General features: G+C 48.2%; 1 protein-coding gene across 2 annotated transcripts; it reads right to left on the bottom strand.

Annotated features, from left to right (window-relative positions):
- Positions 1–2,374: 2,374 nt before the first annotated feature.
- Positions 2,375–12,652, bottom strand: LOC105497844 (proteasome 26S subunit ubiquitin receptor, non-ATPase 4). 2 transcript variants are annotated; one of them, XM_011769300.2, is made up of 10 exons: positions 12,561–12,652; positions 7,550–7,690; positions 5,807–5,921; positions 4,924–5,010; positions 4,609–4,677; positions 4,234–4,449; positions 3,735–3,843; positions 3,406–3,537; positions 3,257–3,324; positions 2,375–2,662 (listed from the first exon to the last, which is right to left on the bottom strand). In XM_011769300.2, exons 1-10 carry the CDS (start codon positions 12,584–12,586, stop codon positions 2,492–2,494), a joined length of 1,134 nt encoding a protein of 377 aa, XP_011767602.2. In that variant the 5' UTR covers positions 12,587–12,652; the 3' UTR covers positions 2,375–2,491. The 2 variants fall into 2 exon arrangements, with proteins under 2 accessions (XP_011767602.2, XP_011767601.2); XM_011769299.2 differs by having other exon boundaries at positions 3,726–3,843.
- Between the last annotated feature and the right edge of the window lie 228 nt (positions 12,653–12,880).

Raw genomic sequence — 12,880 nt, forward strand, 5'->3', positions numbered from 1 at the left:
TAACCTGGCGAAACCCCGTCTCTACAAAAAAAAATATAAAAATTAGTCAGGCATTGTAATCCCAGCACTTCAGGAGGCCGAGGCGGGCGGATCACAAGGTCAGGAGTTCAAGACCAGCCTGGCCAAGATGGTGAAACCCCATCTCTACTAAAAATACAAAAATTAGACGGGCGTGGTGGCACATGCCTGTAATCCCAGCTACTTGGGAGGCTGAGGCAGCAGAATCACTTGAACCCAGGAGGCGGAGGTTGCAGTGAGCAGAGATCGTGCCACTGCATTCCAGCCTGGGCAATAAGAGCGAAACTCTGCCTCAAAAACAACAACAAAAAATAAATTATAATATTCTATAGTAAATAGTATAGATAATGCCTAAAATGGAATAATTAAGAAATAGCCATATAAGGCCGGGCGCGGTGGCTCAAGCCTGTAATCCCAGCACTTTGGGAGGCCGAGGCGGGCGGATCACAAGGTCAGGAGATCGAGACCACAGTGAAACCCCGTCTCTACTAAAAATAAAAAAAATTAGCCGGGCGCGGTGGCGGGCGCCTGCAGTCCCAGCTACTCAGGAGGCTGAGGCAGGAGAATGGTGGGAACCCGGGAGGCGGAGCTTGCAGTGAGCCGAGATCGCGCCACTGCACTCCAGCCTGGGCAACAGCGTGAGACTCCGTCTCAAAAAAAAAAAAAAAAAAAGAAATAGCCATATAAGTTCATTCTTTGGGAATAAGGAAGTAAGTACAGGAAGAGCTAGCTAAGAAGTTAAATTACTTCTGGGAGTAGGCCTCAAGACTGCAGAGGGTTGGGGCAGGACCCTACCAATTTTTATTACAAATCTAACTTTTAAAACTGTATGGGCCAGGCACGGTGGCTCATACCTATAATCCCAGCACTTTGGGAGGCCAATGTGGGAGGATCACTTGAGCCCAGGAGTTCAAGACCAACCTGGGAAACAGACCCCATCTCTATAAAAAAAATTAAAAATTAGCCTGGCATGGTGGTACACACCTATAGTCCCAGCTACTTGGGAGGCTGAGGCATGAGAATTGCTTGAGCCTGAGAGGCAGAGGTTGCAGTGAGCCAAGACAGCGCCACTGCACTCCAGCCTGGGCGACAGAGTGAGACTCCATCTCAAAAAAAAAAAAATTAGCTGGGTGTGGTAGTGTGTGCCTTAGTCCCAGCTACGCAGGAGACTGAGGCAAGGGGATCCTTTAGGCTAGGAGGTTGAGGCTACAGTGAGCTATGATCACACCACTGCACCCCAGCCTGGGCGACAGAGCACAGACTTTAAAATTTTTTAAATATGTACTTTTTTTTTTTGAGACAAGAGTCTCCGTCACCCAGGCTGGAATGCAGTGGCACGATCTTGGCTCACTGCAACCTCCGCCTCCTGGGTTCAAGCAATTCTCCTGCCTCAGCCTCCTGAGTAGCTGGGATTACAGGTGTGTGCCACCATGCCCGGCTAATTTTTTTTTTTTTTTGTATTTTTAGTAGAGACAGAGTTTCACCATATTGGTCAGACTGGTCTTGAACTCCTGACATTGTGATCCACCGACCTTGGCCTCCCAAAGTACTGGGATTACAGGCGTGAGCCACCACACCCAGCCAAAAAAAACATACTTTAAAAAAAATTATAAAGGGAATAGATGTTCCTTGTGAAATATTTAAACAGTATGATATAAAGTCTCAAGGTAGGGTTACTTGTAGTGTGGATTTGATGCGTGTACACTGAGAGGAAAACGCCAGCAGGGTGTTTAGGACAGCAGATATTCGGGAGACAGCATAACTGATGCAGGGAGGTGCTGGCGGGAAGGAGGGAGCCAGAGCTTCCTGCCTCAAGACCTTGACTCTGTAAAGATGTCAGGCTTCTGTTGAGAGTAATGGGGGAGTAGAGGAAGGTATAGTAGTTGCTACAAGGAACTGACTTGCAGGGCTGACCAGGGTCACTGAAGGCAGCGAGCGATAGGAAACTACTGTTTGGTGGTGACTCAACTGGTGAGACAGGTCTGAGACAAGTCTGGATTTTGATCCTGGTTCTACCTCTTCATTAGCTAAATATCCTTGGCCAAATAACCTAAACTTGCTGAACCTTAGAAGTACACATGAAAAAAATGAAAAGGTTGAGTACCATTCCACACTTGGGGTTCAGCTGTGTCAGAGTGCAGAGTAAAAGTTATTGGCAAGAAGATGGTTTAAACAAGGTCTTCGTTCATTAGAAATGGAAACATGGCTCCTGGGCCTGTAATCCCGGCACATTAGGAGGCCCAGACAGGTGGAAAGAGAGACATGGAGAACTCAACAAGGAAGGCTCTTCTTTAGGCCAGGAGCTCCTCCCCTCTCTCACACTCAACACCATCACTATTTGAAGCAAGAAAGGAAAAAAAGTTGCCAAGCTTTATTTAGGCTGTAATGGTTACAGATAACACACATCTAACCCTATATTCCGTGCTTCCCATGCAGTCCCCTGAGCAGGCTCAGCTACCCTTTCCCTCCAGTCTCACTTCTTGTCTTCCTCTTTCTTGTCCTTCTTGCCGTCCTTGGTGGCCTGGGAGGCCAGGGAGCCCATAGCATTTCGAATGGCTTCATTGTTGGGATCCACACCTGGGAGGTTCTCTAGGACACTCTGAAGGAACTCGGGGTCCTGCATCACGTCGTAATCATCCTCCTCCTGCAAACAGGCAGTGTGAGCTCAGGGGAGGGTGTGGAGCAGCAGGGAGTAAGCAGGTGTGAAGGACAGGAGCATGCCGCTGCCGGAGCTCCCCTGCCTTCTGACTGTGTGGGGATTCGGGCACCTCTGGCCGAGGTAAGGAAAGGACAAATCAGCAAAATCCTTTCTATGGCATGAATGCAAACAGTTATTACTGACCAAATAGAGGAGGCACCTGTTGAGAACTCTGTTAATTGAGCTCTGAGGAGAAAAACAGATTCCATCACACTGAGGTTTCCTGCTCTCAAGACACCCAGTTCTCCTTTTTCTTTTTCCCAGACCCTCTTTTCTCCCTCCTGGGTAGACATCCTAGAGAACTGCCCAGGCTGCTCCCACCAGCAAGGAAGGAAAATTACAGAACATGAGGACACTTCTCCAACTTTGACCACTAGCATTGCTACCTTAGCAAGGTTTACATGTAAGAAATGCATATCCATGTGTTTCCCTCTGCTCCTCAAAGGACTTAGCTATGGTAGAAATGCTCCCAGCCTCAGAGGGATGAGGATCTAAATTCAAGGACGTTAAACCTGACGCGGGGGCAGGTTTGGGTCTCACCTTGGCTGGCTCAGATGTGTCCATGGCTGAGCTGGCATCAATGTCTGCTGATTCCGCCTGGCCAAACTCTGAGGAAGAGAGGTCACTCTGTTCAGTTACCCTTCTTCATCCCAGCCCTCTGCCTAGGCACCACCCAGGCTCTGGCTCACCTGCTCCCTGCAGGGACATCTGCATGGCATAAGCAATCTGCTCTTCCTCAGTCATACTGCTTAGGTCAGGAAGCCCAGTGCGGCCAAACTCTTGCTGGCTGATGGTCATCTTCAGCAGGGCATCATCTGAGTCTGGGAAAAGGAAAAGAGGAGCAGGGTAGAATTGATGCCATATCCACACAGGCCAGCCCCCAAAGCCATTCCCCTAGCCCGGCCCTCCCACATATTCCTACTCTGTCAGACCTCCACACTCTCCCTGCAGTGCCTATACCCAGCTTTCAATGTTTAGCATCCCACAGTCCCAGGACTTCAGATTCCACCTCTTTCACCTTCAGTCCCAGTCGTAGCAATCCCAGCCTCAGCAGCAGAAGCTGCAGCTGCCCGCCGGGCCTCCTCCTCCTGCCGCTGCCGCTGCTCTTCCATTGATACACGAAGGGCCTGATGAAGAGCAGGGCACAATCAGGGCTCCCCTGCCCTCACTCCTACAGGGAGCTGGGAAAGTTAGTTGGGGTGTAGGAAAGGAACATAAAGGGGCAGCTTCTGGTTTATCACACAGAGAAGCTGGAGGGATAAGCAGTGGTATGGGATTAAAAAGGACTTGGGAGAAGCCTTGGTTTTCATCAGGGGGAGTGAAAAAGAAAGCGTCTGACATTAGTGCTCCTAGAGATCAGACAGAAGTATAGGGAAGAGGGGGCAAAAGGAGGTCTTGGAATATGAGTTACTGGGAGTGTCTAGGACTGTTCAGCCTAGTAGAAGCTCTGTGATGTGTGTGCCAGAAAAGAACAAAAAAGGGCCTTTGGGCTCTACCTGGGGTCAACATTTGCTCACCAAGGCCAGCTCAGGATCAGCACTGGGATCTACTCCAAATTCAAAGTCACTGGCACCAAGACCCAGCATGGCACCACCTTCGCCAGCCAAAATCGGAGAACTGATGAGAGCATCAGCCAAGCTGGGCCCAGGAGGCACTGTCACCAGATGAGAACCGGTTCCATCTTTGCCATTCAACGTGTTTACAAAGGCTGTCAGCTTTTCTGTGTTCACCTCCTGGTGAGGAAAGAACACAGGACGCCCTCCTTCAGGCCTTGCTCCCTGTTCTTTGCCACGTCCATACTACTCTGCTACAGTGCCCACACTCCTCAGGGTTAAGGACCATTCTGTTTATAACCAAATTAAGCCAATGCCCTCCAATCAGTCCCTACTCACCTCTTCCCCAAAATTGATAATGTCAACATTTACTTTCTCCTTCTTGAGGCGTTTAGCCAGTTTCACCAGCTGGGAAGAAGGGGAGAAAAATCAAGAAATCTGTTCCATACTCGAGGGGGGAAAGGACCTGCCGCATAAAAGCATACAGAACTCTATTGACCTCCCCAAGGTCCTACAACAGAAAAACTGAATTCTCCACATTCACCTTTCCCCAAAGTCATGAGCCTGATGCCTCTGCCAGGTTCTCCTGAGGGATGAAAGACCTCAGTCCCAAACACTGGCTGCCCACATTCCCCAGCTGCCACTTGGACTCACATCCTTCTCATTGTCCTCCACCGGGCTTCCCACAAAGGCAATGATGCGCATCTTGTGATTCTTGCCCTGTCGGTGCTTCAGAGCCAGCTTGTAAAGGGAGAGGAAGTTCTCAGAGTCAACCAGAGAAATCACTCAGCTCTTTCCTCTGTCACTCGGTTCCGTTTTCTTACAGTTTCTTTGTACCTCAAGTATACCATCTACCATCACGCTCACACAAGATTTAACACCCCCAATTCCTCCCTTTTTGCTGTGACTCTCTGTGCATAAAGAAGGGAGGTTAATTCTCCTTTTTTTTTTTTTTTTGAGATGGAGTCTCGCTCTGTCACCCAGGCTGGAGTGCAGTGGCACGATCTCAGCTCACTGCAACCTCCACCTCCTGGGTTCCAGCGATTATCCTGCCTCAGCCTCCCGAGTACTGGCCAATTTTTATATTTTTAGTAAAGATGGAGTTTTACCACGTTGGGCAGACTGGTCTCGAACTCCTGACCTCAGGTGACCCTCCCAAAGTGCTGGGATTACAGGTGTGAGCCACCGCACCCAGCCTTTTTTTTTTTTTTTTTTTTAAAAAAAAAAAAAGAGAGAAACATGGTCTCGCTATGTGCCAGGTCTTAAACTGCTGGCCTTCAGCAATCCTCCTCCTTTGGCCTCCCAAACTGCTGGGATTACAGGCGTGAGCTACCACACCCAACCGTAATTCTCAATTCTAGGGATTTTTCCCCTTACAACCCTCAACTACCCTTGACTCATCCCCCATATCCTTTCTATGCCAAGTTAACTTTCTCTTGCTCTGGTCCTAGCTCAGGAATCCAGGGGAGAAATAAGTATGATGGAGGCAGGACCTCAGAGCAGGGAGAAACAGTCCAGAGAACCCAGTAGGACTCACATGGGCCACGCGGATACCAGTGCAGAAGGTGATCTTGCCCTTGGGTTGGACAGTGTGCAGCTTGGACAGGATACGACCAGTGTCTGGGGTGAGTGTGGTCAGCACTTCACAGTCACTGGGATGTAGGAAAAGCATTTCAGTGAGTTCAGGTCAGCACAACTACCTCTAAACTGTGTCTGAGTTTTCTTTAAAGACCTGGATAATAACCACTATTTCTATTCTAACTGTAATCTCTATTCTTCTTTTTTATTTTTTGAGACAAAGTCTTGCTCTGTCACCCAGGCTGGAGTGCAGTGGCACAATCTTGGCTCACTGCAATCTCCGCCTCCTGGGTTCAAGGGATTCTCCTGCCTCAGTCTCCTGAATAGCTCGGATTACAGATGTGCACCACCATGCCCGGCTAATTTTTGTATTTTTAGTAGAGACAGGGTTTTGCCATGTTGGCCAGGCTGGTCTCGAACTCCTGACCTCAAGTGATCCGTCTGCCTTGGCCTCCCAGAATGCAGGGATTACAGGTGTGAGCCACTGTGCTTGGCCTCTATTCTTCTTAATCAAATATCTAGTATTTAATGGAAACCAAGCACAGAAATAATTAAGTGGTTGGCTTTGTAAGAAACCTGCCCTCGGCCGGGCGCGGTGGCTTACGCCTGTAATCCCAGCACTTTGGGAGGCTGAGGCGGGCGGATCACGAGGTCAGGAGATCGAGACCATCCTGGCTAACACGGTGAAACCCCGTCTCTACTAAAAATGCAAAAAATTAGCCGGGCGAGGCGGCGGGCGCCTGTAGTCCCAGCTACTCGGGAGGCTGAGGCAGGAGAATGGCGTGAACCCGGGAGGCGGAGCTTGCAGTGAGCCGAGATCGCGCCATTGCACTCCAGCCTGGGTGACTAAGCAAGACTCTGTCTCAAAAAAAAAAAAAAAAAGAAACCTGCCCTCTACTTCCAAATGTTTTCCCCTAACTCCTTTTAAAGGCTCACAGGGCCCTGAGAATCCACCAAAATAACAATGCTACTTTGTATCTCTCCTGTCTTCTCCACCTCCAGACCCATTTTCCCAGCTAACACTATGTACACTGGAGTGGGAGGCTACTCATTTAAGAATTATCAGTTCCTAAAACAAAACACTTTTAGGGTAAAAGGATGTGTGATATATGCCTAGGGGCTCTGATCCAAAAATTTCTTTTTCTCTCTCTTTTTTTTTTTGAGATCGAGTCTCATTCTGTCACCCACACTGGTGTGCAGTGGTATGATCTTGGCTCACTGCAACCTCCGCCTCCCGGGTTCAAGCGATTCTCCTGCCTCAGGCTCCTGAGTAGCTGAGATTACAGGTACCCACCACCACACCTGGCTAATTTTTGTATTTTTAGTAGAGACAGGGTTTTGCCCTGTTACCCAGGCTGGTCTCAAACTCCTGGGATTACAGGCATGAGCCACTGCGCCCAGCCCAAAATCACTTTTCACTGACTTTAAAATATATTATGAAATTTCACCCCTTACCCTAGCCCTGCCCAACAAACAATAAAAAGAAACAGAAATTTCACCCCAGGAGATTTAGCTTCTGTACTGTATTAAATTAAACTGAGCAGGTTAATACAAAAAACAAGTTGCTATTAACATTTACACTAAAAAGTGAAGAAGGCAATCTAGGAAGGTGATGGGCAAAAGCAGCCTCAAGGAATCTACAGAAGAGTAGCATGTAACAACCACCCACCTACTGAGTCCCCTCCTCCTCTGTCCCCCATACTTAGCCAGTGTGATAAGGCCCACGTTGTTCTCGGGGTTGCTGCGGGTCTTTGAATGACAAACTATGTTGACAGCGTCCTGCTGGGCCTGCAGCCGGGTGGGTAAGAAGTCTCCATTCCGCATATACTCACTGTTGTCCACACTGCCAGATTAGGGTTGAAGGACAAGAGAGAAGAAATGTAGAAGTTCTCCAAAACCTTCTCTCCAGTTCCAGGGGCCCCCTATAGCAGCAGCTCTCAGTCTTCATAGAATCACCTGTAGCTTTTTTTTCCTTTTTTAAATATACAGATGATCAAGCCTTAGCCCACATTTATTGACTCAGAATAACCAATGAGGAATTTTTTTTTTTTTTTTTTTTTTTTGAGGCAGGGTCTTGCTCTGTCACTCAGGTGGAGTAGAGTGATGCACTCATGGCTCACTGCAGTGTCCACCTCCTGGGCTCAAGTGATCCTCTCACCTCAGCCTCCCAAGTAGCTGGGATTATAGGTGCGAGCCACCACGCCCAGCTACCTTTTAAATTGTTTTGTAGAGACAGGGGTCTAAATATGTTGCCCAAGCTGGTCTTGAACTTCTGAGCTCAAGTGATCCTCCTGCCTCTACCTCCCCAAGTGCTGGGATAACACGTGTGAGCCACCTGTTATCTGTGTTTCAGATAATCACCTGTTTCACCTGTGCCCAGCCAAAAAAATTTTTAAATCTTTACAAAGTGATTCTGATGAGCTCCAAAGGAGGTGATCTACTGATGAACCACAGCACCTTCCTATAAGCTGCACTTAAGTGCTACTAAGCTTTGTCATGGATAATTTAACCCTCCCATTAAATGGCAGTAATCCAAATACAAGAAATGAAGAAGGTAACTTAAAAATATCTATAGCTGGGCGTGGTGGCTCACGTCTGTAATCCCAGCACTTTGGGAGGCCGAGGCGGGCAGATCACCTGAGGTCAGGAGTTCGAGACCAGCCTGACCAACATGTAGAAACCCTGTCTCTACTAAAAATTAAAAATTAGCTGGGCATGGTGGCACATGCCTGTAATCCCACCTACTTGGGAGGCTGAGACAGGAGAATCACCTGAACCCAGGAGGTGGAGGTTGTGGTGATCACACCATTGCACTGTAGCCTGGGCAACAAAAGCAAAACTTCGTCTCAAAAAAAAAAAAAGAAAAAAAAAATATATATAAAATAGGCTGGGCATGGTGGCTTATGCCTGCAATCCCAGCACTTTGGGAGGTGGAGGCAGGTGTATCACTTGAAGTCAGGAGTTCGAGTCCAGTGTTGGCTAACATCGTGAAACCCCGTCTCTACTAAAAATACAATAATTAGCGAGGCGTGGTGGTACACACTTGTAGTCCCAGCTACTCAGGAGGCTGAGGCAGGAGAATTGCTTGAACCCGGGAGGCCAAGGTTGCAGTGAGTTGAGATCACGCCATTGCACTGCAGCCTGGGCAACAAGAGCGAGACTGGGTCTCAAAAAAAAAAAAAAACTACGTGCATACTGCCACAAAAATAATAAAATACCTTGGCTGGACGCGGTGGCTCACGCCTGTAATGTTAGCACTCTGAGACGCTGAGGTGGGCGGATCACCTGAGGTCAGGTGTTCGAGATCAGCCTGACCAATATGATGAAACCGCATCTCTACTAAAAATACAGAAAAAAAATTACCTGGTCATGGTGGCAGGCGCCTGTAATCCCAGCTACTCGGGAGGCTGGGACAGGAGAATCCCTTGAACCCGGGAGGCAGAGGTTGCAGTGAGCCGAGATGGCACCACTGCACTCCAGCCTGGGCAACAAGAGCGAGACTCCATCTCAGAAAAACAAACAAAACAAACAAACAAAAAAAACAAACCTAGGAATACAACTAACCAGGGAGATGAAAGATCTCTACAATGAGAATTACAAAATACTGCTCAAATAAAGAAGATACAAACAAGTGGAAAAACATCCCACGCTCATGAATAGGAAGAATCAGTATCATTAAAATGGCCATACTGCCAGGCATGGTGGCTCACACCTGTAATTCAAGCACTTTGGGAGGCCGAGGTGGGCAGATCACTTGAGGCCAGGAGCTCAAGACCAGCCCGGCCAACATGGCCAAACCCCATCTTTGCTAAAAATACAAAAAATAAGCCAGGTATAATGGCAGGTGCCTGGAATCCTAGCTACTTGGAAGGCTGAGGCACAATAATCACTTGAACCTGGGAGGCGGAGGTTGCAGTGAGCTGAGATCACACCACTGCACTCCAGCCTGGGCGACAGAGCAAGACTCTGTCTTATAAATAAATAAATAAATAAACAAACAAACAAACAAGCCATACTGCCCAAAGCAATTTACAGATTCACTGCTACTCCTATCAAACTACCAAGGACATTCTTCAAAGAACTAGAAAAAAACTATTTGAAAATTCATATGGAACCAACAAAGAGCCGGAAAAGTCAAGGCAATCCTAAGCTAAAAGAACAAAGCTGGAGGCAACTTTACCCAACTTCAAACTACTACTACAGGACTACAATAACCAAAACCACACGGTATTGGTACAAAAACAGGCACAGAAACCAATGGGACAGAATAGAGAGTCTAGAAATAAGGCTGCACACCTATGACCATCTGCTCTTGGACAAAGCTGACAAAAGCAGTGAGGAGAAAGAGTCCCTATTCAATAACTGGTGCTGGCATAACTGGCTAGCCATATGCAGAAGATTGAAGATGGACCCCTTTCTTAAACCATACACAAAAATTAACTGAAGACGGATTAAAGACTTACTGTAAAACTCAAAACTATAAAAATCCTGGAAGATGGGCTGGGCACAGTAGCTCACACCTGTAATCCTAGCACTTTGGGAGGCTGAGGCGGGTGGATCACCTGAGGTCAGGAGTTTGAGACCAGCCTGACCAACATGGAGAAACCCTGTCTCTACTAAAAACACAAAATTAGCTAGGTATGGTGGCACATGCCTGTAATCCCAGCTACTCGGGAGGCTAAGGCAGGAGAATCGCTTGAACCCGGGAGGTGGAGGTTGCGGTGAGCCGAAGGTTGCAGTGAGCCAAGATTGTGCCATTGCACTCCAGCCTGGGCAGTAAGAACAAAAAAAAAAAAAAAAAAAAAAAAAAAAAAGTGGGCAAAGGAGCCAGGCGTGGTGGCTCAACACCTGTATTCCCTGAAGTTTGGGAGGCTGAGTCGGGTGGATCATCTGAGCTCAAGAGTTTGAAACCAGCCTGGCCAACATGATGAAATCCCGTCTCTACTAAAAATACAAAAAATTAGCTGGGCATGGTGGTGGACACCTGTAATTCCAGTTACTCAGGAGGCTGAGGCAGGAGAATCACTTGAACCCAGGAGGCGGAGGTTGCAGTGAGCTGAGATGGCACCACTGCACTCAATCTGGGCAAGAAGGGCAAAACTCCATCTCAAAAAGAAAAAAAAAGTGGGCAAAGGACATGAACAGATATCAGATACTTTATTTTTATTTATTTATGTATTTATTTGAGAGGGAGTCTCACTCAGTCGCCCAGGCTGGAGTGCAGTGGCACCATCTCGGCTCACTGCAACCTCCACCTCTGGGGTTCAAACGATTCTCCCACCTCAGCCTCCGAAGTAGCTGGGACTGCAGGCGCCCACCACCGCGCCTGGCTAAATTTTGTATTTTTAGTAGAAACAGGGTTTCACCATGTTGGCCAGGCTAGTCAGGAACTCCTGACCTCAGGTGATACACCCACTTCGGCCTTCCAAAGCGCTGGGATTACAGACCTGAGCCACCGCGCCTGGCCACTTTTCAAAAGAAGACATACTATACGGCCAACAAGCATATGAAAAAGACCTCAGTATCACTGATCATTAGAGAAATGCAAATAAATCAAAACCACAATGAGATACCACCTAACACCAGTCAGAATGGCTATCCTAAAAAGTCAAAAAAGAAGCTGGCAAGGTTGCGAGAAAAGAGAACACTGGTATACCGTTGGTGCAAGTGTAAATTAGTTCAATCATTGAGAATCACTTGAACCCAGGAGGCGGAGGCTGCAGTGAGCCGGATTGGGCCACTGCACTCCAGTTCGGGCGACAGAGCGAGACCCTCTCAAAAAAAAATTATTCATCGTTTATCTGAAATTCAAATTTCACTGGGCATCCTGTATGTTACCTGGCAACGCTATGCTCCCCCAAAAAACTAAAAAGACGAAATCTCATAGGTGTCTGTCTCACCCAATTGGTGATTTGTGTTCGTCAACTATTCTGTATTACATTCAATGATTACAGGTAGAAGGAACTCTTGCAATCCTGCAAAAATTTATGTCCTCCCCATCTAATGTGACTCCTAATAGGTACTCAGCCCAAGCCTGAGACTGGCGAAGACAGCTACCTCACCGGATAAAGCCTTTGTGTCAGACAGCCCTGGGTTTAAATCTTGACTCCACCACTTAACTAGCTGTGTGATTTTGGACAAATCACTCAAAATCGCTGAGACTCGGTATCCTGAACCGTAAAACGGAGAGATAATTTACCTTAAGGTGTGGTTGTGAGGTTTAAGTGAGATAAACAAAATGACTGATACATAAAAAGCAATCTGTAAATGGTACCTTTGAAGATGACACAGGGAAAGGTAATGAAGTTAGAGACGAGGGAATGGGGAGAGGAAGGGATTAATAATCTATTTTTCTAATAGACATTATTTTGCGAAGAAAGGAGGGCAGAAAACTATTACGATGAGTCCGAGAAGCAGAACTGTGGCTAAGGACAGACCCGGGCTGCTCTAGAGAAGACGGCGCTAGAACAGAGAAAGGCAGCAGGAATGACCGGTCAATGACCGTCCCCCTGGGGGTGAGAGGGGTAACCAGGGACTGTCTGCCACTCCACGGCCCCGGGATGACTCAGGGACTCCAGCGGGCTCCTAACCTCCGGGCCCAGGGCCGCCTCTCGCCCATGAGCTCCCGGCCCCCACCCCAGGCCCGCCCTGCCTTGGCGCCACACGCGCCCGGGACCCAGCTGTGCCCCTCCTGCCCCGAGGTAGCTCCTCACCACACCATAGTGCTTTCCAACACCATCTTGCCACCTTCCTCCCTCCCGACCGGTTCTCCGGGACGGCCTAACAACAACTCCTCCAATTGGCCCATCGCTCTTCACCAATCACAGACCTCGGCTTGGCCAGCAGCTTCCGCCTCCGTCCCCCGTGTTGCGTTCTGGGAGTTGTAGGCGCCGCCAAACAAATGGGCTTCTTGTGGGTAGTTGAAGGGAATCGCGGTGACACAACAGGATCTAGCCTCTACTTTCCCTGCCATTGCAGTTCCCAGTTGGGGTTTCCCGCTGGCCAGATCTCAGAGGAGCTATGGAGGAACCTT

The sequence above is a fragment of the Macaca nemestrina genome, chromosome 1 (assembly GCF_043159975.1).
Source record: "Macaca nemestrina isolate mMacNem1 chromosome 1, mMacNem.hap1, whole genome shotgun sequence".
In the NCBI taxonomy this organism is placed as follows: domain Eukaryota; kingdom Metazoa; phylum Chordata; class Mammalia; order Primates; family Cercopithecidae; genus Macaca; species Macaca nemestrina.